Source organism: Pelobates fuscus, chromosome 5 (assembly GCF_036172605.1).
Source record: "Pelobates fuscus isolate aPelFus1 chromosome 5, aPelFus1.pri, whole genome shotgun sequence".
NCBI classification, from domain to species: Eukaryota; Metazoa; Chordata; class Amphibia; order Anura; family Pelobatidae; genus Pelobates; species Pelobates fuscus.
In genome coordinates this window covers 72,767,270-72,789,966 of record NC_086321.1, presented here as the reverse complement: position 1 = coordinate 72,789,966, position 22,697 = coordinate 72,767,270, and the positions used below count along the sequence as shown (strand labels likewise).

The 22,697-nt window shown below is 39.9% G+C and overlaps 1 protein-coding gene across 2 annotated transcripts in view; it reads right to left on the bottom strand.

Moving 5' to 3' along the window:
• The window catches only part of WDR70 (WD repeat domain 70), a 276,550-nt gene that overhangs the window by 158,905 nt on the left and 94,948 nt on the right, over positions 1–22,697 (bottom strand). For both annotated transcript variants that reach the window (XM_063456857.1, XM_063456856.1), the window contains exon 9: positions 21,204–21,280. In XM_063456857.1, coding sequence (XP_063312927.1) covers positions 21,204–21,280 — 77 coding nt within the window. The remainder of the gene's footprint in view (positions 1–21,203; positions 21,281–22,697) is intronic.

The window sequence follows — 22,697 nt, the reverse complement described above, 5'->3', positions numbered from 1 at the left end:
ATGTAGCATAAACTGAAAGGGTTTGATTCTAAACACTGTATAGCTATTCAGCAAAAGTTAAAATATGCTCATACTAAATGTACAAAGAAAGGTGCTGAAAAGTAAGTAACGGTATATCAAATCAAGCACAAGATCAAGGTGTGTGAATCTAAATATTGTTACCTCCCCTATCAGTGTCTCACACAGCCTACATGAAAAAATGGCATCACGTTCAATTCAATGTGACAGCACAGCACAGTATGTTTAATCTAGAAGTTGTCATCTCCTGTTTTCATCACAAACATAAGGCTGATGTAGGCTCTAGAAGCAATTAAAAGAGTAAAAAAGTAAATAAAGGAAATTTAAAAATTAAATGTCTCTTTACAGGTGTGTAGGGAACAAGTGGGCACAAAGTGATTTAACTAATAAGCGGCAGAGAATTGAGCAGTGAACCAGCAGGGCCATGATCTTTCAACCAAAATCACTTAAAGGGACACTATAGTCACCAAAACAATATTAGCTTAATGAAGCAGTTGTTGTGCATAGATCATACCTTTGAAGTTTCACTGCTCAATTCTCTGCAATTTAGGAGTTAAATCACTTTTGTTTCTGTTTATGCAGCCCTAGCCACACCTTCCCTGGCTGTGACTGACACAGCCTGCATGAAAAAAAAATGCTTTCACTTTCAATCAGATGTAACTTAATTTTAAAGTTTTCATCTCTTGCTTTGTAAATTGAACTTTAATCACACACAGGAGGCTCCTGTAGGGTCTAGCAAGCTATTAACAGAGCAGGAGATAATAAATTATCTCATTAATGACATTAGATGACTATTTACAGGAAGTATTAGGAAGGCTGTGCAAGTCACATGCAGGGAGGTGTGACTTGGATGCATAAACAAAGGGATTTAACTCCTAAATGGCAAAGAATTGAGCAGTGAGACTGCAGGGGCATGATCTATACACCAAAACTGTTTCAGTAAGCTAAAGTTGTTTTGGTGACTATAGTGTTCCTTTTACACTAAAGTTGTTTTTTGTGCTTAGAGTGTCCTTTTGTACATTTAGGGATAAGAAAAAAATAACATAAAAAAACTTGGGAAGTGTCAGTTTTCTGTTAAATAAAACTCAAGTTATGCCAAATACGCATTTGCCCCTGAATAAATCAATTGTTTCCATGTTTAATGCGTAATTATGCTTTTTCCAAACACATCTATATACCATCAAGCCTGCATTTTTATCGTTTTCAAACATCAGAAACTGTATAGAAGAATTGTATTTTACATTGTAGACATTCTAAGGTTATATATAGATTTAGGCATGTTAGTTTATGTCACCAAATAAGTTATCAGTACAATTAGAAAATAAAAGCATTTGTTCAACTCTAATTTACCACCCATGTTCTTATATCAGAGCTGGATAGGACAGACTTGTATTTTTACTTTTTTAATTGACCTTTTCTTCTAACTTGCAAGTTAAGTTTTGCATGATTAAATACTTTAATGTCCCTGAGCATAAGATATATTGTGTTGCATCTGTGAATTATTCAACACTTCCTTTGCAGAGGGCAAGCTGTTATTCTAAGCAAATATTTTCACATCCATAAACCTAATTACGGGTTACACTCTGTTTATTTTGGATAAGCTTCTATTTATCAGTTAATGTAATCTGGTTTAATATGTCTGGACAAAAAAAAAGTAAAAAACATTCCAACACAAAAGATATTAATTGAAGATACTCAAGAGGGCAGAATAGAAAAATACTAAAACTACCAGATTGAATAAAATTGGTAAGCAAAACGATTAACATGCTTTAGAAAAAAAAAATGCAGATTTTTCTTTTTTCCCCAATCAATGTAATATACAAGTAACAGGCAGTGTACAGTCAGGGAAATAAAAAAAATTAGAATATCAAAAAAAGTCAATTCTGGTGGGATAGATCTATTGTTTTACCACCAACCGCGTAAACCTGTTCAAACCTCAAGTTTTATTGTTGTACAGTAAATTAGGCATTTCAAGGCACCGGAAGCTATTAAAAAGGTTGGACTTCAGAATACAATTAAAAGAAAAAGCAGTGGCTGAGGAGTGCAAACCATGGATCATTTTAAAGGCAGGAATAAGGAATGCTAAGTATTGTGTATGTCTTGTTGGCTGTCAAACAATTATGACATGGTCTCTATCAGGGGATTAATGATTGTTCGGAGTGTTGTGTCTGTTCCAGCTAGGGAAGGTAGCAGGGTAAGTACGTCCTCAACAACACTAACACTTTGAATAACTTAATGAGACTGTATGAATACGTTTATTAGAACCGTAACAAAGCTAGACACCCATTGGCATTAGCCTCCTAGGAATGAGAAGCAGGAGCACTGTGTTCTCCCTACTTCTGCAGCATCCATTAGAGCAGTCATGAGCAGCTGGTGTCTGTCTTTAGCAGTAGTCATGGTTAGAACAGAACTAGGACCCAAGAAATGCTTAAAGAGTCATGCCATCATTTAAAGGCTCATTGCAACAGACCAATAGTCCTACAGCAGGATTGACATGGTATATGAAATAATATATGGCACACCTGAAACATCTTAACATTTTAATAGTAACACAACATATAAACCAACAGATTGCAAGCCTAAAGTTTGCAATTAAAATACCATTGGACAGCCTTATCGGCTGTTAAATATCTATTTCGACACTGTGCCAGTATTTAGGTGTAAATTGCAATTAAAGAAAACTCTGGTAACAGGCCCTCATGGTGGCCAGGCTCAAGGGTATTATTCTGTGGATACACAATGTCAAAAGTATCATGTTTAAGTGAAAAACTATCACAAATCTGGTCTAAAACTCAAACTTAAGGGGAACATTGGTTAATGAATAGATGACATTTCACCATTAAAGGGACATGACAGATAGTATTAGGAAGAAAAAAAAATCAAGTCATGACAGCACATACGTCTGTGATTACGTAACAGTTCCAGCTCTCCTATCCATGGAGCTTGGATGTGTGGTTTGAAGCTGTGCTTCCAAGGGTTCAAATTATTAAAATGTTGGATTATAGAGGCTAGGACACAGAAGGGAACTACTGTAAGCACTATAACAACTTCAAGTTGTTATAGTGAAAATGGTATTCCTTAATGATGTGCCAGTCAGTAGGTGCAATTTTTCAAATGGATCATAAAGTAATTTTTCCAATGAGTATAAAAACATGCAATGTAAAATGCAGTGACATCTAATCCCCTGCTTAATGTATGACTCCACACATTTGATAAACTGGAGTCAGGGAGTTTATAAAATCTAGCACCAGGAGAGAACTCTTGGTGCCGAAAATTACAAAACTTTTATTTAGTCTGTGAATGTGTCTTCACTGCTGAAAGAACAAAAGAAAAATCAGAATTTTACAGTTATCAGGACTGGCTTCAAAAGCTGACAGCCAAGAAACAGAGCAGAACAATGAATTGAGCTTTTTTTGATGTTCTTTGTCTTAATCCTTCAATACATTAAATATATTAAATGAGTAAGAAGCACATCTGGTAAGTCACCTGAGCTATCAGCACAGACACATTTTCCCATAAGTGGAGAACATTTTGTATGTTTCACATGAAACTCGTGCAGTTTCATTTACAAAAGAGAATTTGAAAAAAAAAAAAAACATAACACATTAAACAGTTAATACTCGCTGCCCGTAACACAGTCTGATTGCATTTAAAAAAAGCCGCTTCTCGTTATAATGTGCCCCAGTTAAAGCACCTGAAGAAACAGCAAGGGACTACAAGGTGACGCTAGAAAAGTGGTTGAAATGGATATTGTAACCAGGGACCATTATTCAGCCTTAGCAGATGCTTAATAAAAAATAATAAAATATTACGCAGACATGTGAGAGATAAAATGACAAAGATATCTGAAAGGTTCTGAGTTTCTCTGTTTATTGCTTACTTTTGTTTATTCATGTGTGCCATGCTGTGCAGCCATGCTCTTTGGAATAAACGTTTTATTCAAGAGAGCTGTGTCACAGCCGCAAATATATTAACATTGTTATATTCGATTGCTATTATTTGTGTTTTTTTGTTTTTGTTTGTTTCACCCATACCTCCTTATCTGCAACTGCAGGGGTCCTCAAACTCCGGCCCCCCAGATGTTGCTGAACTACAACTCCCATGATTCTCTGCCTATCTATGTAATTCAAAGAATCATGGGACTTGTAGTTCAGCAATATCTGGGGGGGAGGGGGCGGAGTTTGAGGACCCCTGTGCAACTGGTATTAACTTTGGATGTCATTAACTATTGTCTATTGATCTCCATTGCTCTGGTTGCATGACCTGAATTCGTTATCCTGTCCGGTCCAGCATATCCACTTTTTTCTTAATGGAAAAAACTTTTATTATTGTTATTAAAAATAACCAGAAGAATGAATGTAACCTGTGCATCTCGTCACGTATGTGGTTTATAATGCACGTATACAAATTTCCCTGTTAGAACCCCCTATATCCGGAGGCTCAGTGATAATGGCGAGATGGCACCTAGTGAGAATGTACTGCAATAGCCCTCTTTGGGCTGTGACACAATGATCTCAGTCTGGGGGTCTATCTGCTTAACAGTGTTTGGTTAAAGTCAGAGATGGTTTGGGTCAACAAAGCATAGGGTTGGTTTCAACTGTAGATAGCAAGGTTAAAATGGTTAGCCGAGATTCAAAGTAGCATCAAGCATTGATGCAGGTCACTGAGATGACACAATTAGTATAATTTTTCCAAATAATGTATCTGGGAAGCAAGACAACAGGCATGTCAAAATTAAGGCATGTATAGTTTTGGACTATTGCTGTAACTCAGAGGATGCCATCAGGGCCGCACCGGCCCACTGGGATAATGGGAAATTTCCTGGTGGGCCGGCATACTATCAGGCTGGTGCACGGCCAGCTAGTTCGCGGGTCGCACCACTTCAGGGTGTATTCACTTTTGTTGCCAACGGTTTAGACATTAATGGCTGTGTGTTGAGTTATTTTAAGCGGACAGCAAATTTACACTGTTCTACATGCTGTATACTTACTACTTTACATTGTAGCAGGGTGTCATTTCTTCAGTGTTGTCACAAGAAAATATATTATAAAATATTTACAAAAATGTGAGGGGGTGTACTCACTTTTGTGAGACACTCTCGATTTTCATGTTAGTTTACATGAGGGTTGTTTTTTTTTTTTTTTTGTTTGTCTATTTACATTATGGTAGGGTAACAAGTTAGGAATGGTTATTCTAATCAAAACTAGTAATTCATTAAACGAACAATCCAGGCACCATAACAACTTTATAATACTTGAGCTGACTGCTCTCAGCCAATCAGCAGAGCTGCTTCCTGAGCCTTACAGTTTTTAGAATTTGAGCAAGTGGAAGGACAGGGAGCAGATAAATCCGGCGCTGGGATACAGACTTTGGGGTAGCCCATAAAAAGAGCTAACAGCAGGAACCTCCTGTCACCATAACAACTTTATTTTGATTAAGTTGTTATGGTGCCCAAGCTGGTCTTTTAAAACACTGTTGGTTGGAGTAACCCTTTAGTGACTTATATTTGCCAACATTCCTCATTGTGTTTTGTTAAACTATTTTTAAGCCACTAAAATGTTACCTTCCAGAAAAAGATAAAACTACTTTATCCTGTTCAGCTTGCTCAACAAAACTCCTTTTGGCAAAACCAACAAGATGTCACCGACATGCTTTCAAAGTGAAACATTATGTTTTGATCAATCTTAAAACAACACAAGCTGATACTTTCTCTAAAAATAAATTATCTTACTAAATGTGATCTTATCTCCCATTAATATGAGATCACTTGCATAAATTGCAGGCGCCGCATGGGGACAACTCAGCAACAAAGGGAATTTAGGACAGAACTGAAAACGTGAATCAAGAAGAAATGGATGGGAAAAAGAACGGGTCATTATACTTTAAATGGTCTGGCAACACTTGTAGGCTTCAAATTTCATAATCTTCGATCAGTACAAATGAATCTGGCAGCAATTTTGCAATTCTCATCTGCTGATAAAGAGAAGAATTTTCCGTAAACATGGCAACATCACAGCTCAGAATATTCTGAAATACAACCTATGCCAGAGCTCCAGCAGCTAGGATGAAGGGCAAAAATAGATAATTTAGAGAACTATTCGAAAGGTCGCTGAATGTGGGAGAGCCCGAGATTATAGGACATTCTGTATTTAATGGGTAGCAAGTATGTGTGTATGACAGAATCCATGTATAACATAGAATGTGAGCATGTATGTGTAAGGTAGAATGTTTGTGAAAGCGAAATGGCTTACTCCATGTTAATAAAGGGACACTCTGGTCACCATAACAACTTCATTTCAAAGATATTATGGTGTCTGAAAACCCAGGGAACCATCTTTTCAAACTGTTTAACCCCATGTGCTGGTCACAGCGTTTGTCTGTCCCCTTTGCCTCTGGGTCAGATCCCAGCATCACTGCCTTCTCATGCAGTGGTAGGATGAGAGCATCAGCCGACACTTTCAGCCTATTGCTTGCCTACCATTGAGAGAAATGCTTTAGTACACTTAGATCACAATGAGATGTTCCTGACTGGCATTCTTAAGTGGAGGGATCCATTCCACAACATTTTTTTTTTTTATTATTAAATAAAATTTTTGGGCAACTTATGATCATGCATTATTTATACAATGCATTAAAAACAAAAGTCACATTTTATGTAGACAATTCTGTTAATTAAGACCCTTCCTGAGGACACTTAGAGGGGGAAAAAAATGGTTAGAGAGGTGGTGAGCATTCAGCTTTCGACGTGCCCCAGAGATTGGGTGCAATAAGGGACTTAAAGTGTTACTCCAGGCACCATGACGCTTCAGTGATTTGAAAACATTGCCTGGAGTCTGTATGCAACATTTCACCTTGAAACTCTACACATATGAGAATAACCTCTTTGGTTCCAAAGGTTTTACTCCACCTCTGGTAGTGTCAGTGGGACTCAGTTGGCTCAGAACAGATATCCTGCAGAATGGCAGTGTTTTCAGTTGCAGAGTTATATCAACAGGAGCTTGGCACCCAGATTATTTTATGAAGATAAAGTGGCCTGAATGCCTATAGTGTCCCTGTAAATTCTTTTATTTTCTGTGTTTATGGGGTGGGGTGATGGACCGACCACAGAAAGTAGGTTTACTCTAACTAAAACCAGTGTTTTATGAAAACACTGGGTTTTGGTCGTAGTAACCCATTAAACTTATCGGCAGAGCAAGTAAGATCTGGACAAAGTCTTCATAGCTGAAGGGGTATTATAGTTCCAGTTTTTGGCCCAGGTTCCGATGAGTCAACAATGATTGTGTAGCCAATTGCAATATATGCACTTTTTTGTTGGTAAGTTTGCATTTGTGCATTTATTTATGTTTTAATATATTGCACCATGAAAGTTTATTTTTAAACACACTAAAACATTATAAAACAATATGACCTTTTAAATAAAATCATGGTAAAACTGCTTCTTTTGCAAAACTACAACTTTTTAAAGTGTCTCTCACATTTTAAAAATATGGCTACCATGAAGTATGGAATATGAAAATCACTCAAGAACTTTAATTTGATGGGTTTATCAACCACAAGAAAAAAAAAAAAAAAGGTGCATGACAATTCCTTTAATAAAAGCCTAGTGTAATATGAGTCTGTAGAATATTGATGTCTACCTCTTGTACAATTCTGCCACTGGAACAAGAGACGTTGTACAATTAACAGATTACTTTATGTCCCCAGTCAATTAAAACCGATAAATGAGATGCTCCCCCTGTGCTAGCATTCTACCTACAAAGAGACACTCGCTCAAGCATGACAGAGGAAATGAAGAGGAGGATTTTACATTGTCATACGATATCTAATTAGTGACTTTGCAGGTTCAAACAGCAAGTAACAGTTTAGGTATCTTTTGTTTAACCGTGAATCCAATAGGTATCTGGATGACTGTTCGGATTATGCGAGGCATGACACTGGATATCGCAAAGTATCAATGCATGAAGACCAACTACATTGCTTACCGTAATTTAGCAGCTGAGCAGAGTTGCTCATACTTACATGATTTTACTATTTCATAACGGAAAGTCATGGTATTATAATAGACATGGAGGCGAGTGTTACTTAACCCTTTCTTTACTGAACCACAATAGCAGCAAAGAAATAATACACATGTAAAAAAAATCATACAAGGATACCCTAAACCAGGGATAGGCAACCTTTGGCTCTCCAGATGTTGTGGACTACATCCCCCATAATGCTCTTACACACATAATGCTGGCAAAGCATCATGGGAGGTGTAGTCCAAAACATCTGGCGAGCCGAAGGTTCCCCACCCCTGCCCTAAACCAATCCTGACACAGTACTTTCTATAGGATCAAGCACCACCCCCCGGTACTTCCTCTTTCTTTGACAGTGAACAGATTAACAAAGGCCCATTGAACAGACATCCAGAAACTACTGACACTCCAAACAGTCAGAAAAGATCCTGTCGAACACAAATATTCTGAAAGAAAAATAGCAAACATAATCTCCATTCTAAAACGTACTTTTTGCCAAATCATACTGCAAAGACAAGAAAACACACAGAAGACCAGTGATTAGATCATATACAAAGAAAATTCAAAGAGAGCTAACGACATGGTATAACCAGAATAAATGCATCCATAAAGACAATAACAGCATACCCAAGCACATTTAAATCATCATGCAGATCAAACAAGAAGACAAACAAACAAAACAACGTAGCCATAGAAACGTAATCATCCCACACCACCAGTGTACTCACCACAGTGAAAAAGAAACCTATGAATAAAACACATCCAAAGAGATGGCGGGAAGAAAATTGCAACGGAGCCTTTTTTATAATCATTGAATTTCCGTCATGAAATAGTAAAATCATGTAATTTTATTACAAGACATGGAGCCTCATACTGCAAGTTCAAAGCTGAGCAATGACCAAATAAAAAACACGTAGAATTGGTTTAAAATAAAACTCATGAAATGTAGACTCACAAGACCAATAAGTAATCAAATACTGCAGACGTCCACTAAGCGAAAAGAATTTGGAAGTAAATGATCCTTTAGATGAATGCGCCTCAAGTGTAGTGGTATCCAAACCTGTCTGAGAAATGATCCATTTAACCCATAGAGCCAGAGTCGTACTTGTAACCGGTATGAATGGGAACTGGAAGGAAAAGAAAAGCAGAGAACAAGAATCCTATAAGCAATCATACATTGTTCATATTCCTAATCCAGATAAGTGACTGATCTGATGGTCTTGGAAGTCTTGGTGCATCGAGATATGTCAAACACCATCCCATCTCGAGTGAAAGAGCGGGCCCCAAAGTCCAACGCCCAAACATCCAAAAGTCTCTTGCACGAAATAATGCAAAACGAGGGAGACAAGCTTAGTACACAAGTTGCCGAAATGAGAGTTCAAACTTAGAGGACCACGAGTTGGAAAGAGAAATCAGAGTGTCATTAAGTAGATGGCAGACCAACAGATGTTGACCCGCCAGGCAGCATCAAAACCGCTATGAACCAAAGAAATTGCAGACCTGTTCAAATTCACCATCCGGTATGACCGTCTATTCTCATATAGAGAATTAAGAAATTGCGGGATAGCTGTCACAGCGTTCCGAGCCAGGCACCAGCCAGCCCAAGGTTGGCAAGCATCCCTGCACAATTTCCAAGTACTGGGGGCCCATGAAATCAGCCAAGACAGAAGGACCAGAGCTCTGTTCAGGAGAAGTGGATGAAGATGGCTGTCCAGGTCCAGATACAGAAGGGAAAACAGCAGGAGAAGGCGGGAGTAGTTCACCGACAGTTTGTCACGGTTCTCACCAGTTAGACAGACAGCCAGACGTGGTCGCTCCTGGAGTTCCCAACAGGGGACTTGAACCGGGGAACTTCTCAGTCCTAGTCCTGCTTTCTGCCTCTGAGCCACAGCAGCTTTATACAGTGACTACTGATTCTGTTCCTGTTCATCCTGGCATGGCTACTACACCGGGGGCTGCACCTTGATTTGGCTGTGTCTCACCTGACTCTGATCGGTCATCAGCAGGGTATTTAAACCCAGCCTCGCCCTCTGCTCAGGGTCAAGTCTTTGATCCTGTGATCCTGTTTCGTACCAGTGTTCCTGTTTATCTGCTTTGTATTATTGACCCCGGCTTCTGACTACGTTGTTCCTGTTCTCTGGCATCCTTTGACCTCGGCTATTCCCTGACGATCCTGCTGGTTCAGTCCTTGCCTGTCCTGCGTATTGGTACTGCATCCTGCACAGCCCCCGTGCACAGACCCACAGGCCGGGTGAATTCTTAACTGACCACCTTGGCCTGTGGCTATCTGCAAGGGTGAGCAACATATCTGCGCTACAGACTCCCAACTAAGGTAAGACCCTGACACAGTTCCAGCAGCTGGGGAAACCAAGCCTGTGCCCTCGAAAGCAGTGTGATTAACACCATAGTTGCTAGGGGACATCGTTCCTGCAGGAGATTGTGTGGGATCATGAAGAATGGGGCAAACGCATAATGGGGACTGCAATCGTAGAGGAATGCATTCTCAGCCTCTGGACGCCAGCTGGAAAACCGGTGCAGTTGAGCCTAAACGCAAAGAGGTCTATCTGAAAATAACCCAAAAGAGACACCATCAAAGAAAAAAAACATGACCTCCAGTGTCCAGCCGCTGTTGTCTAACAAATACCTTGAGTTCCAATCCACACAAACGTTGCAGTCCAACTATGAAGAATGGCATTTGATTCTACAGTAAACTCTGGCTGAGTTCCAAATAAGGCTTGGCCATTCAAGGCATCCATGTTGTGGATCCACTAATAAAGTTTGTCCTTTGTTCCCCAATTCAGAACACCCACTTGTGTGTAAGAAGAGTCCTCATGCAGATATTCAATCTTCAGGCATAGAAGAGTCTGACAGTTCAAAGACCTGAAAATATGGCCTGAATGAAGAATGTCAGGAGACCAATAATCCAAGCCAAATGTCAGTTGGTAATCTTGGGCTGAAAGAGAGCGATGGACAACCCTGGTAAGGGGGAGACTGGAAGACTCCGCTTCCGAGTAAAAGTGGAAACCCAGACCTTATCCAGAGCCTTGAAGGCTCCCACGGAATTCCTTAATAAAACTATCCCCAAAAAGGAGACCATTGGCCTCCTTGCCATCTTCAGTGAGGGCTAGATTCACCAATTTAGGTTCTCAAATAAGATGGCTGTGGCAGATTCTGTCCTAGTACCAATACTGTCCCCTTGAAACTATTCTACAACCCCCTGGTTCAGTACTTTCTCTTCTACCGAACAAATTGCAGAACATATGCTCCCTGCCAGATGGCGGCCATTTTGTGAGCAGAATGACCTCAGCAGTGGTTAGCCGCGTACGTTGTAGTTTCCGGTCTACTTGCAGGACTGTTCTATTACACTTGCCGACATGCCAGGAGAGCGCTATTTGGAGGGAAAGTACTACAACCTATTTGGATCAATCGCTCCCAGAGAACCAGGGGGAACCCCCCTTTTTTGTTAGACCACAGGAGCTCCCAATATTTGGCCGGCCAAACCCACAGCCACGTTGGAACTGTTTTGGGCTTAGTCCTCATGTGCGGCTGGTCAAAACTTTACCACGGTGGAGATTGAACAATTCCTGATGGATCCGGGTGCTATTTTGCCAAGCTAGGCGCTCAGATCAGAGCTATCCGGGAATCAAGTGTGTTTTGATTGTATTTTGGGGTGTTTTATGTTATGTTTTATGTTTGGCTCTCTGCATTCGGTTGATAATTAATTTACAGGTCAGTGACTCAATTATCTCCCAGACACAGACACCTGGGCAGGCACTATGTACAAGACAATGGAGATCCCATACTGGGGTCTGTGCATAAAAGGCTGAGTTTAACTGAATAAAAACAGTTGTACTCCCAGAACTACGTGTCGTCTGGTTACTGGGGGGGGGAAGAGTTATATTCACTGATCATCAATTCTTCTAGCTTCAGAGAGGATTCAGCGGAGATACCTAGTCGTGGTATTGGAGCTCCGCTACAATGGCCTTATGCTGCTCAATTGCCAGGGAAGTATTGACATTCCCAGTGATACATATCGCTCTCTGGACTTGTCTGCTCAGGGCATCCGAATCAACAGGTTGGCAAACTCAAATAATTTGGTATGGGATCCAAATATATCCAGGTGTTTATCCTGGCACGATCGTGGTGCCAATTCCAGCCCAGCTTGGACATGACCTTGACCCTTTTAGAGTCCACCTACAGGATGTCACACACCTTAATCATGTCTACGGGGTGAGGGCATTAAATCCCCATTAAACCCAACGTTCCAGATAGTGAGCAAGATGATCCGCCGGAAGCCACTCAGTCCGATGAACCTCATTTGGGTCAAAGATTGGCTTGCCCTGCGGATCCAGAATTGCGTTCCTCACCACCATGGGGCCAACATCCTGCTGTTCATTCTGCCCAGCACTGAAAGGTTCTCTTGCATGATTTATGCATGCTTTCAGTGATGGTAAGGTGATTGTCAGGTCTCACAGTTCTGAGGGGAGAGAAGGGGACAGGAGTCTAAATTTGGAGGATGCCTTCCTAGGCAGTCCAACAGAGGAAGATTCACCTCTACATGACACACATGGTGTGGATGCAGCCAATAGTCCCCACAATGGGTTTGTAATAGGCTCTGGGAAATAGTCTAGGATAAGGCCAATTACATACTCCATGGCCACCATGATTGTAGCCACAACAGACTTTTGCAAAGTCTGGGATGACTTCTCTCCTCCCCCCCCCCCCCCCCCCCCCCCAGGGGGACCCTCAATATTTGGGGAGGAAGGGAGACAGAAGACTCTCCACTAGGGGAAGGGGGAGCCACAAGATCACTAGGAGAGGGGGGAAGAGACCACCACCTTAGGCCTGAACATAATGTAAATGAGAACAGTATAAGCCCAACTACCAGATAAAAAAACATCCTAAACTGACGGTGTAGGAATCCAGGAAGTTCACTGACAGATTAAATCCCCAAAGGACTAGTAAATGTTAATCACCCAAACTAGGCCCTAGCTGCAGGAGACAAAGGATCCCCCCGAAAAGGAAAGAATGGGAAGGGAAAACATGAGCTCACTTGGGACCAGAACCAACAGGAAAACAGCAAGTAACAGGGAACACAGGGAGAGGCCACAGCATAGAGGGGAGCATGCAGAGCCATACTGGGAGTATGGGGGAAACTAAGCAGAACAACCACACATAAACACAATAATGTATACCAATACGAATAAACCACAATTAGAGCACAGCCCAATGTTACTTAACTAAACTGTGGAGCAGCAAAGAAAGTGGAAGTATTAGGGTATGAGGGTATCCCTGTATGATGGGTACTGTGTCAGGATTGGTTGAGGGTATCCCTGTATGATGGGTACTGTGTCAGGATTGGTTGAGGGTATCCCTGTATGATGGGTACTGTGTCAGGATTGGTTGAGGGTATCTCTGTATGATGGGTACGGTGTCAGGATTGGTTGAGGGTATCCCTGTATGATGGGTACGGTGTTAGTATTGGTTGAGGGGATCCGTGTATGATGGGTGCTGTGTCAGGATTGGTTGAGGGTATCTCTGTATGATGTGTACTGTGTCCGTATTGGTTGAGGGGATCCCTGTATGATGGGTACGGTGTCCGTATTGGTTGAGGGTACTGTGTCAGTATTGGTTGAGGGGATCCCTGTATGATGTGTACTGTGTCAGGATTGGTTGAGGGTATCTCTGTATGATGTGTACTGTGTCAGGATTGGTTGAGGGTATCCCTGTATGATGGGTACTGTGTCAGGATTGGTTGAGGGTATCCCTGTATGATGGGTACTGTGTCAGGATTGGTTGAGGGTATCCCTGTATGATGGGTACTGTGTCAGGATTGGTTGAGGGTATCTCTGTATGATGTGTACTGTGTCCGTATTGGTTGAGGGGATCCCTGTATGATGGGTACGGTGTCCGTATTGGTTGAGGGTACTGTGTCAGTATTGGTTGAGGGGATCCCTGTATGATGGGTACTGTGTCAGTATTGGTTGAGGGTATCCCTGTATGATGGGTACTGTGTCAGGATTGGTTGAGGGTATCCCTGTATGATGGGTACTGTGTTAGTATTGGTTGAGGGTATCCGTGTATGATGGGTACTGTGTCAGGATTGGTTGAGGGTATCCCTGTATGATGGGTACTGTGTTAGTATTGGTTGAGGGTATCCGTGTATGATGGGTGCTGTGTCAGGATTGGTTGAGGGTATCCGTGTATGATGGGTGCTGTGTCAGGATTGGTTGAGGGTATCTCTGTATGATGTGTACTGTGTCCGTATTGGTTGAGGGGATCCCTGTATGATGGGTACGGTGTCCGTATTGGTTGAGGGTACTGTGTCAGTATTGGTTGAGGGGATCCCTGTATGATGGGTACTGTGTCAGGATTGGTTGAGGGTATCCCTGTATGATGGGTACTGTGTTAGTATTGGTTGAGGGTATCTGTGTATGATGGGTGCTGTGTCAGGATTGGTTGAGGGTATCCGTGTATGATGGGTGCTGTGTCAGGATTGGTTGAGGGTATCTGTGTATGATGGGTGCTGTGTCAGGATTGGTTGAGGGTATCCGTGTATGATGGGTACTGTGTCAGGATTGGTTAAAGGTATTCCTGTATGATTCTTTATATGTGTGTATTATTTCTTTGCTGCTACTGTGGTCCAGTAAATAAAGAGTTTAGTAATATGAGCCTCGGTACAGTTCAACATTATCACAGACATCAAATTTAGGTCTTGCATCTGAAACTACTTGACACTGATAAAAAAAGATGTAAAAAAAAACAACAAAAAGATTTTTGAGATATAAGGATATTATACTATATAGACTGATGACATACATGTTTTGTTATAATTAAATGTCTTTATTTCTTGTTGTACATCACCGTAGTATATGGAACATTAAATAATTCTAATTGTAAATGCACTAATAGCAATTAATTCTGTATTTAATGACATGTATGCAGCATTTTTACAATGCCATTCACTAGGCTCAGAATTAAAACAAATCCAAATGCAAACAGTTGGACCAAAATAGCCAGGCAGTCACTATAGGTGAATAAAATAAAGTTTCTAGATCATAAATTTTAGCTTTAAAGACATTCAATATTTAATATCTTACTATAATCTGCAGTTCAGTGGGGGGAAAAAAAAAAAAAGACACGTACCTAAAACCTAATCTTCTAAAATATATATTTTTTTACATTTAGATTGAGGTTTCTTAACTTTTTTGTTTCTTTGTTTGTTTATAAATAACCAAAGTTGCACATAAAATTAGTATGGCAAACCATATCTCACCTTTGCTATATATTTATATATTTCAATAGAGATTCTTGTCAGAGTCATATTGGTATTTGTTGCTTGGAAATATAATGTGGACCCACTAAAGTAGTATGAAAACACCAAAAATAACCACAATAGTCTGCTGCTATTCACATTTTATGTTATTAATGTATTACATTTATTGAAAATTAACAATGTTCCTTAGATTGTCAGCTCACTGGCTTATCCTTTCGTGTCAGTGTTCTTTTTTGGATAAACTGTAAATTGTTCTGGACAAGAGCGATATACAAGAACTGGTAAATAAGTAAATCCAAGACTGCAGTCTAGTTTTATTCTACCAGCCAATTCTACTATTATTGCTAGTATAAGTGTTTTAGCTTTGCCTGTTTCTGCCCTTTTCCAGTCCGAGACTCATCAAAATCCTGCCGTATTATTGTAGGACAAGGGGGGTTGAATTTCACCCCACCCTAGATGATGCACATCCACGTACAGTCTAATTCTTTTAATTTTGTTGGTCTTGCATTCGTAACCTCAACTTAGATCTCAACATTATTGTCAGTGTTATTCATTAAAGGGACACTCTGTATACCAATACAACATTAATGCATTTAATAGATTTTGGCCTCGTTAATATGTTGTATTTTTTGCATACTCAAATCTTTGTTTTTTTGCAGAATTCTGCACCGTAAGCCTGCCTCCTTATCCACGCCCCCTCATGCCAAAAAGACTTCCTTATCAAAAGTATGCACAACACATTCTCAGGCCCAAAAGCACTGAGTGAGCAGCTTTTAATTCATAACCTGGATGCAAAGAGTAAGAGAAACCACAAACAGGCAGTGATATCTTTACTAAATGTCTCACTGGGTGTCCTGTCCTTCTACTGCAGGTTGTTTTGTTCTTCAGATCATCCAGTGCTGTCAGTGGCTGAGCTGTGCATTTGATAAGGAAGTCTTTTTTTCTGGAATGAGGGAGAGTGGCTAAGGAGGCAGGCTTATGGTGCAACATTCTGGAAAACATTTATTTATTTTATACAAAAAAAAATACAGGATATTAATGAGGCCAAAATCTCAACCAATCACATGCATTAAAGTAGTATTAGTGCATGGAGTGTTCCTTTAAATATTTAATTGCCAGGAAATAGTCAGTAAATTTCAGAACTTAAGCCAAAATATCATAGAAAAAAATTGTCGAGTTACAAAACAAAATTCGATATCTCCTGGTAAACTCCTGACAATTCACAGTTTAGTGAATAAATCTGCATATTCCAAATATTCACAGGCTACACAACCAATGTTTACATTTGAATTAGCAGCAATTTCTGTGAACAGCCATAAAACATTTTACATGACCCCTTCAAACCCGTGCAGGTAAAACATGTCTTTAATTTCACGCCACACACTGCCTTCAGAAAGGTAAAGACATTGTGTCAGAACAGAGCCGGCAGATTTAATGAGGTGTCGTATGCCAATTAAGCGTGTGACAGGATGAAGGAGTATAAAGGGATCCTATTTTTTGAGCAGGGGTATTATGCTACAGATAGAAGAGACACTGAAAGTAGAGACGATGTGACTGTGAGAGCCATATGAGCCATATGATACCTAATTAGCAGTATTGCATGTTTAGACCATAAGTAGCAGTTTAGGTATCTTATTTAATTTGTCTCTCCGTTACAAGGCTATTAGGACTCTGTGCATTTGATGTAACTGGATCTAACAAAATAAGGATGCTTAGAAATAACTAATGTTACAACAGAACAGCATGACTACATCAGGTTTACATAAAACATTTGTCACTGCAGTCATCCAGCAAAGAAACCTTCCCATTTAATTTAGACAGCGGCAGTAGAATGTCAAGTATACAAAGTACAATAAATAAATAAAGATAATGTGGTGAATATAGCTAGGCAAAAATAGAAAATTGTTCAGAAGTTATTTTAAAAGCTGGGAAGCTGTTTACTACCACTAATAGAAACAAATGACAAATTAGCACTGTATACAAGATGGGTAGTTTAACCCCTTAAGGACCAAACTTCTGGAATAAAAGGGAATCCTGACATGTCATGTGTCCTTAAGGGGTTAAAGGGGTACTATAAGCCACAACAGTGGTTATGGTGCCAGCAAGTTGTTCTTCTGAATTAGCTAGATCAATTTTAACAAAACTTGGATGACATCCATTGCCTAAGTTATGTGACATGCACTGCCAATTAATGCTGAGATAATGAACACTACAAAATTAGCTCAGCTATTTGCTTAGTTTGTCTGCTCGATGGGCAACCAGGGGACCCCCATTCGTGACAAACCTCTAAAACGGTATTAAACAGAATAGGTGGACAGTACTAGGGAAACCCTAACCCTGGCAACATAACTGCTACTATAGTGGACATGTTGCATAGAGTGCTCTTTAAGTGCAAACCCAGGATGAATTTACGGATGCATTTCTATATGCGAGATCCAGCAGGCCACCTTGTCACCATCCTGTTTTTTGGGGGGTTTTCTCAGGTTTTTTTTGTGTTTTACTTCTGGGGACACCAGGAAAAGTCACACAAAAAAAAAGTAAATGTGTTTATTGTATTTGCTCTTCTGGTGATCAAAGTGAGGACATTTCTGCAGAACTCGATGAATTGTCAGTACTGGGTGGCTGGGCGCAAAAGGCGGACTGTCAAAAGGTGCGTATGTGGGCTAAGCTGAAAAACTATTCAGAGAAGCTAAACATCTCTAGTGAGGCACATTTTTTTTTTATGAACAAGCGAGTCAGAATGCTGACTGTACTACATTTCCACCGGCTCTACGTAAAGAAAAAACACTACATTAACGCAAGTTCTCAAAGTAAACAGGAGGTTTAATCGGTATAAAACAAATAGTAACAAACATGGGGAAACACCTAATGCGTTTCAGACCTACAGGTCCTTAGACATAGGAGTCTGCTATTTACCCCTTGCGATAACATGTGCTAATAGTGTGGATAAGAGGAGGGGTCTTGATGATTGGTATAGAATACTTGGCTGTCATGTAATCAGATATCACAGCTTGACACAGAAGATCCACATATGAGTTTAAACATATACAGAGTCTTACAGGCATTTAACTACTGTGCTTTTGTGTAAAGTTACACAGGACAATTCACTAAAGTAAGAATTCATACTGAATTGCAAAGTTAAGGCCACAGTAGCCAACCTAAAAGAAGAACTGACAAAAAATGTTTCCTGTTTTGTTATTTTGACCTGAAAACAAACGTTAGAGTAAGGAACACAAACAATTATTCCTAATGCTTTCGTTTTAAAATACCTATTTAGGTGTGTCCCACCCTACCTGTCAGCGTTTGAAAAGAGAGTTTTGCTTACATTATAGCACACAATGTGCCAGTGCATAACCTGTCGCTCAGCCTCCTTGTCCGAGATCATCAAGACTGATGTTTTCAGCCAATCCATTGAGACAAAATGGTCTGGGAGCATCTAGAGGTCCTTTAAATTTGAAATTCATTTTGAATTCTGTGAATAACCCTGCAGAGTTCTTTGCTCACACCATATGCAGCATTAAGGGCCTATACAGGGGGTGTCCATTTAAAAGCAACCAGCTAAAACAAGTGACTATATACATGTTCATTCATATGAATAATCATTTAAAGGAATTCAAGGCACTGAATGTTTTTGGGGGACTTAAAGGCTAACTTTTTCACCTATACACAATGACAAGGCCTTTAGGGACACAGACTCCCCGGAAATGAGTTGCTGTACAGGAGACAATACAACTACTCAAAGGAAAACAAAATCGGGATACAAACTCAAATTAAGGAGACTAAAACATCAGAATCAGTCAATAAATTAGGAGTAGCCCTTCTATGTAGTATCAGTGGAGGAAAGAAGCAGGGGCAGCAGTCTACAAGCAAAAGCAGTTTAGTCTTCAGGTTTGATGTATGAAAACATCTGAACACGGTCGTGACTGATTCACAGGACGAAGGTGCTAGTGCTGCTGTACATGTCACATGTCTCATGCCAGAGCCACTATGGCAGATGTGGATTTGATGCACATACCGGTAGGCCTGCAAAACCCAGAAATGGCAAAATAGACAAAAAGCTGGAGCCAATGCCAGTTTCAAAAGCACAGAAATGTAATCAAAACCTTTCCATAAAAATCTATGTTACCGTTTGTAAGGTGCATTTTTTTTTTTTTTTTAAAGGCATTGTCTCTTTAAGGAGTAAAAACGTAATAGCACATGAAGGCTTTTTAGTCTTTATATACATTTGACCTTTTCCACATATAAATAGGTTTCCATTAAGCCCAACCGCTCTTGAAATCTATCAAATTAAATGCTTTATTACTGGTAGAAGGGGAATGCGAGTAAGCCACATGATCTAAATTTATATTTTTTTTCCTCTAGCAACACATACAAGAATTATTTGGTTCAACTCCAGACACACTTCTCAATAGACAAAAAAAATGTCACCATACTACAGCACGCTCTATTAGATTCCCTGTGTTCTTGGTCACCCAGCTGAGTGATTCTAAAGATTCCTTTCTCAATGGCAATGTATCCATTAAAGGTTAGTGCTTCCGTCTGGCCTCTGGGGTGATGCACTAAATTCTGCTACCTACAGGTTTTTGAACAACAAATAACACTTGCCCAGGCTTGTCTCAGCATTTGGTAAACTTTGAGAGAAAAGCAAACAGAACGGCTGTTAAACAGCAGAAGAAAAACAATGATTGCCTCTTTGAAATCCCAAATACCATGCAGGAATGGAAGAAAGCAATGGCACAGGGGCAGGTTAGTAACCTTAATGAAAGGACTAAATGGCTTGAGACAGTTCATAAGTGCGGCAGTGTCATGACCCTATGTAGGACACATCTTAAAGATTCCTGAACCTTATAGAGACAAGCGATTTGGTGTATAATACCTGCTGGGCTTCCCGCTAATGACCTGACGATCACCAGCATGCAAGGCATTTAGAAAAAGAATTAAGCAATTCATTAGGTTTACTATTTGTACAGGGTTTTTTTGTTTTTTTTTAAAGCCATACAATAAATGAAGTGTAGAGGAAACATCTGTATCTGGTCTAATGCAATGCATCCAACCTGATACAGAGCATTTTTTTATTATTATTGTTAAGTGCTTGTAATGCCAATGTGACATAACTGACACTAAAATTACCCATGTCTAATTCAGAGTTTAATGAAAGGCTTTTTTTTTTTTTATTACACCTTTATTGCCTTCTAACTAATAAAGATCACATTCTCTTTTCATAAACAGTCACATTTACAATGACTGTGGTTATTGTGCTAGGATGCTATACAAGTGTGTTTTTGTCAAACAGTTTTCAACTACTTTGGGTAAATAAAAATAAAATAAAAAAACAGAGGCACACTAAGCTCACCTGCCTAGCTGAAGACCTCCTCATAAAGTTCACTTCCTCCTTATCCATCCCAGATATTTATACAAAAGAAGTACTGGGGTAAACGAGGATTTGGCTGCACCAATCACAATTACCGTAATCCTTTCAGGAGAAAAACGGCATCTTGAAAACCGTTTGATAAGAATCAAAGGGACCTAACACAATACGTCCAAGCACCATAATCATTACAGTAGACAGCAGTGCTTATGGCACTTGGAGTGTCCCTTTAATTAGGTTAATTACAGTAACTCCCAGGGTCCTACTCACACTATTCCCTGTACATTTTATGGTACCTTCCAAACTGATGATGGTCTAAGAAGGTGAGCTCTCCTGGTCAGTATATTACAAATATTGTAATAACAAATATGACGTTTCTGTTTAATATCAATGCACACAGTTCTGAATCACACAGTATTTACCAGGTTTTTCACAAGATTGCACTTTGGCTATATGAAGCTATTATGGGATGTTACACAACAAAGAAACATCTTTAAAAACAGTAGAATAGAGCTGGACTTACCCATCATTAGAGCAGGTCATAAATTCTTCCTTTATTTTTGGGTGCCAACATCCCCCATTTAGCATGGCAGTATGACCCTGGAATAAAATAGAATAGTTTTTATTTCTTTGAGACAACCCTGGGCTATAAATCAGACATCATGAATATTTCTATCATATTCTTTTCTATTGGGAACAAAGACCTTTTCCAAAGTTTAAGATATTATTCCATAGGGCCCTTGTGGACCAGGTTGTAATGACGAAATGAGATCAACGGCCGGGGTTTCTAATTAAGTTACGTTCCCAATAATGGAAATGCCATAGTTGTTTTAAAGATTGGCATGACTGCACACCCAGGGAAAAAGTTTCAAGGGATTTCGTCGCCTGCAAAACCACATGGAATTGTTCCCCACCTGAAGCAGTCCTGGTCATCCAATACATACATTGTGTTGGTGGAGAAGTTAACTGGTTAAATACTGCCTACTGAGAATGTAACCACTGCATAAACTAGCTTCACAATCTTTTTCAGGAATCAAAAAGTAACCAAAGTGAAATTCCTGGCACCTTTCCCGATTCTTACTAACTATTTTCCATTACTCTCCTCATCACTTTCTTCTCCCTTTAGAATTCACCAATCGAACCTTTCAAGCAACGGCAGACAAAACAATGTGATATTTCCGCTGACTTTGAACATGCAAACACTTAACAAGAGTTCTTCAATCCCCGCAAAGAGACTCAACAGGGGCCACAAATCACAATTCTTTATTCCACCCACAGTAAAAATAAACGATTTCAGGGACCATCAATGTACCTCTCAGCACACCCTCATAGTGACAGCATCGCATTCTGTCATCACAATCACGCTTTCACACACACCATTTGCTCCTATAGTTATCCATCATCCTCTCCAACACATCAATGGCTTCCAGAAACTTCAAAGTAAGGACCACTTTTCTGCCAGACAGAACAGCAACATTAAATGCTTCCACCTACATCATTACCTTGACAGAAAGCATCTCTCTCCAAACATACAAACTTCCTCACCAAGTGTTTATTTTATTGAAATGGCATTTCTTATACAAAGTCCTTATCCAAACTCTTTATAAAATGTAGCAGTTATTAATGGATACGGTAGATACAGACAATGAATAAATACTTAAAGGGACACTACAGCATTAGGAATAGGTTCCCTTGTCGTTACTTAGCTCTCCTAAACCAGCAAACTTCTGCAGAACTCATGTCTTCCTCCGCTGATGGTCCACTCCAATGCTCCAAATAGGGGAGCATTGGGGACCGAATGAAACTGTGTGGCGAGCACAATGTGCGCATTAAAGCATTCCCCATAGGAAATCATTAAATCAATGTTTTCGTGTGGGGGGCTTCTAAGTAAGAGGGCTTAATGCAGGCACGCTCACATATGACCTGCCTGTATGGAACATATATTGTGGTGGAATCTCGGTAAAAATAAATTTAGTAGGCTGAGATTACCACGTGGCATGTGTACGTGCATATGCTG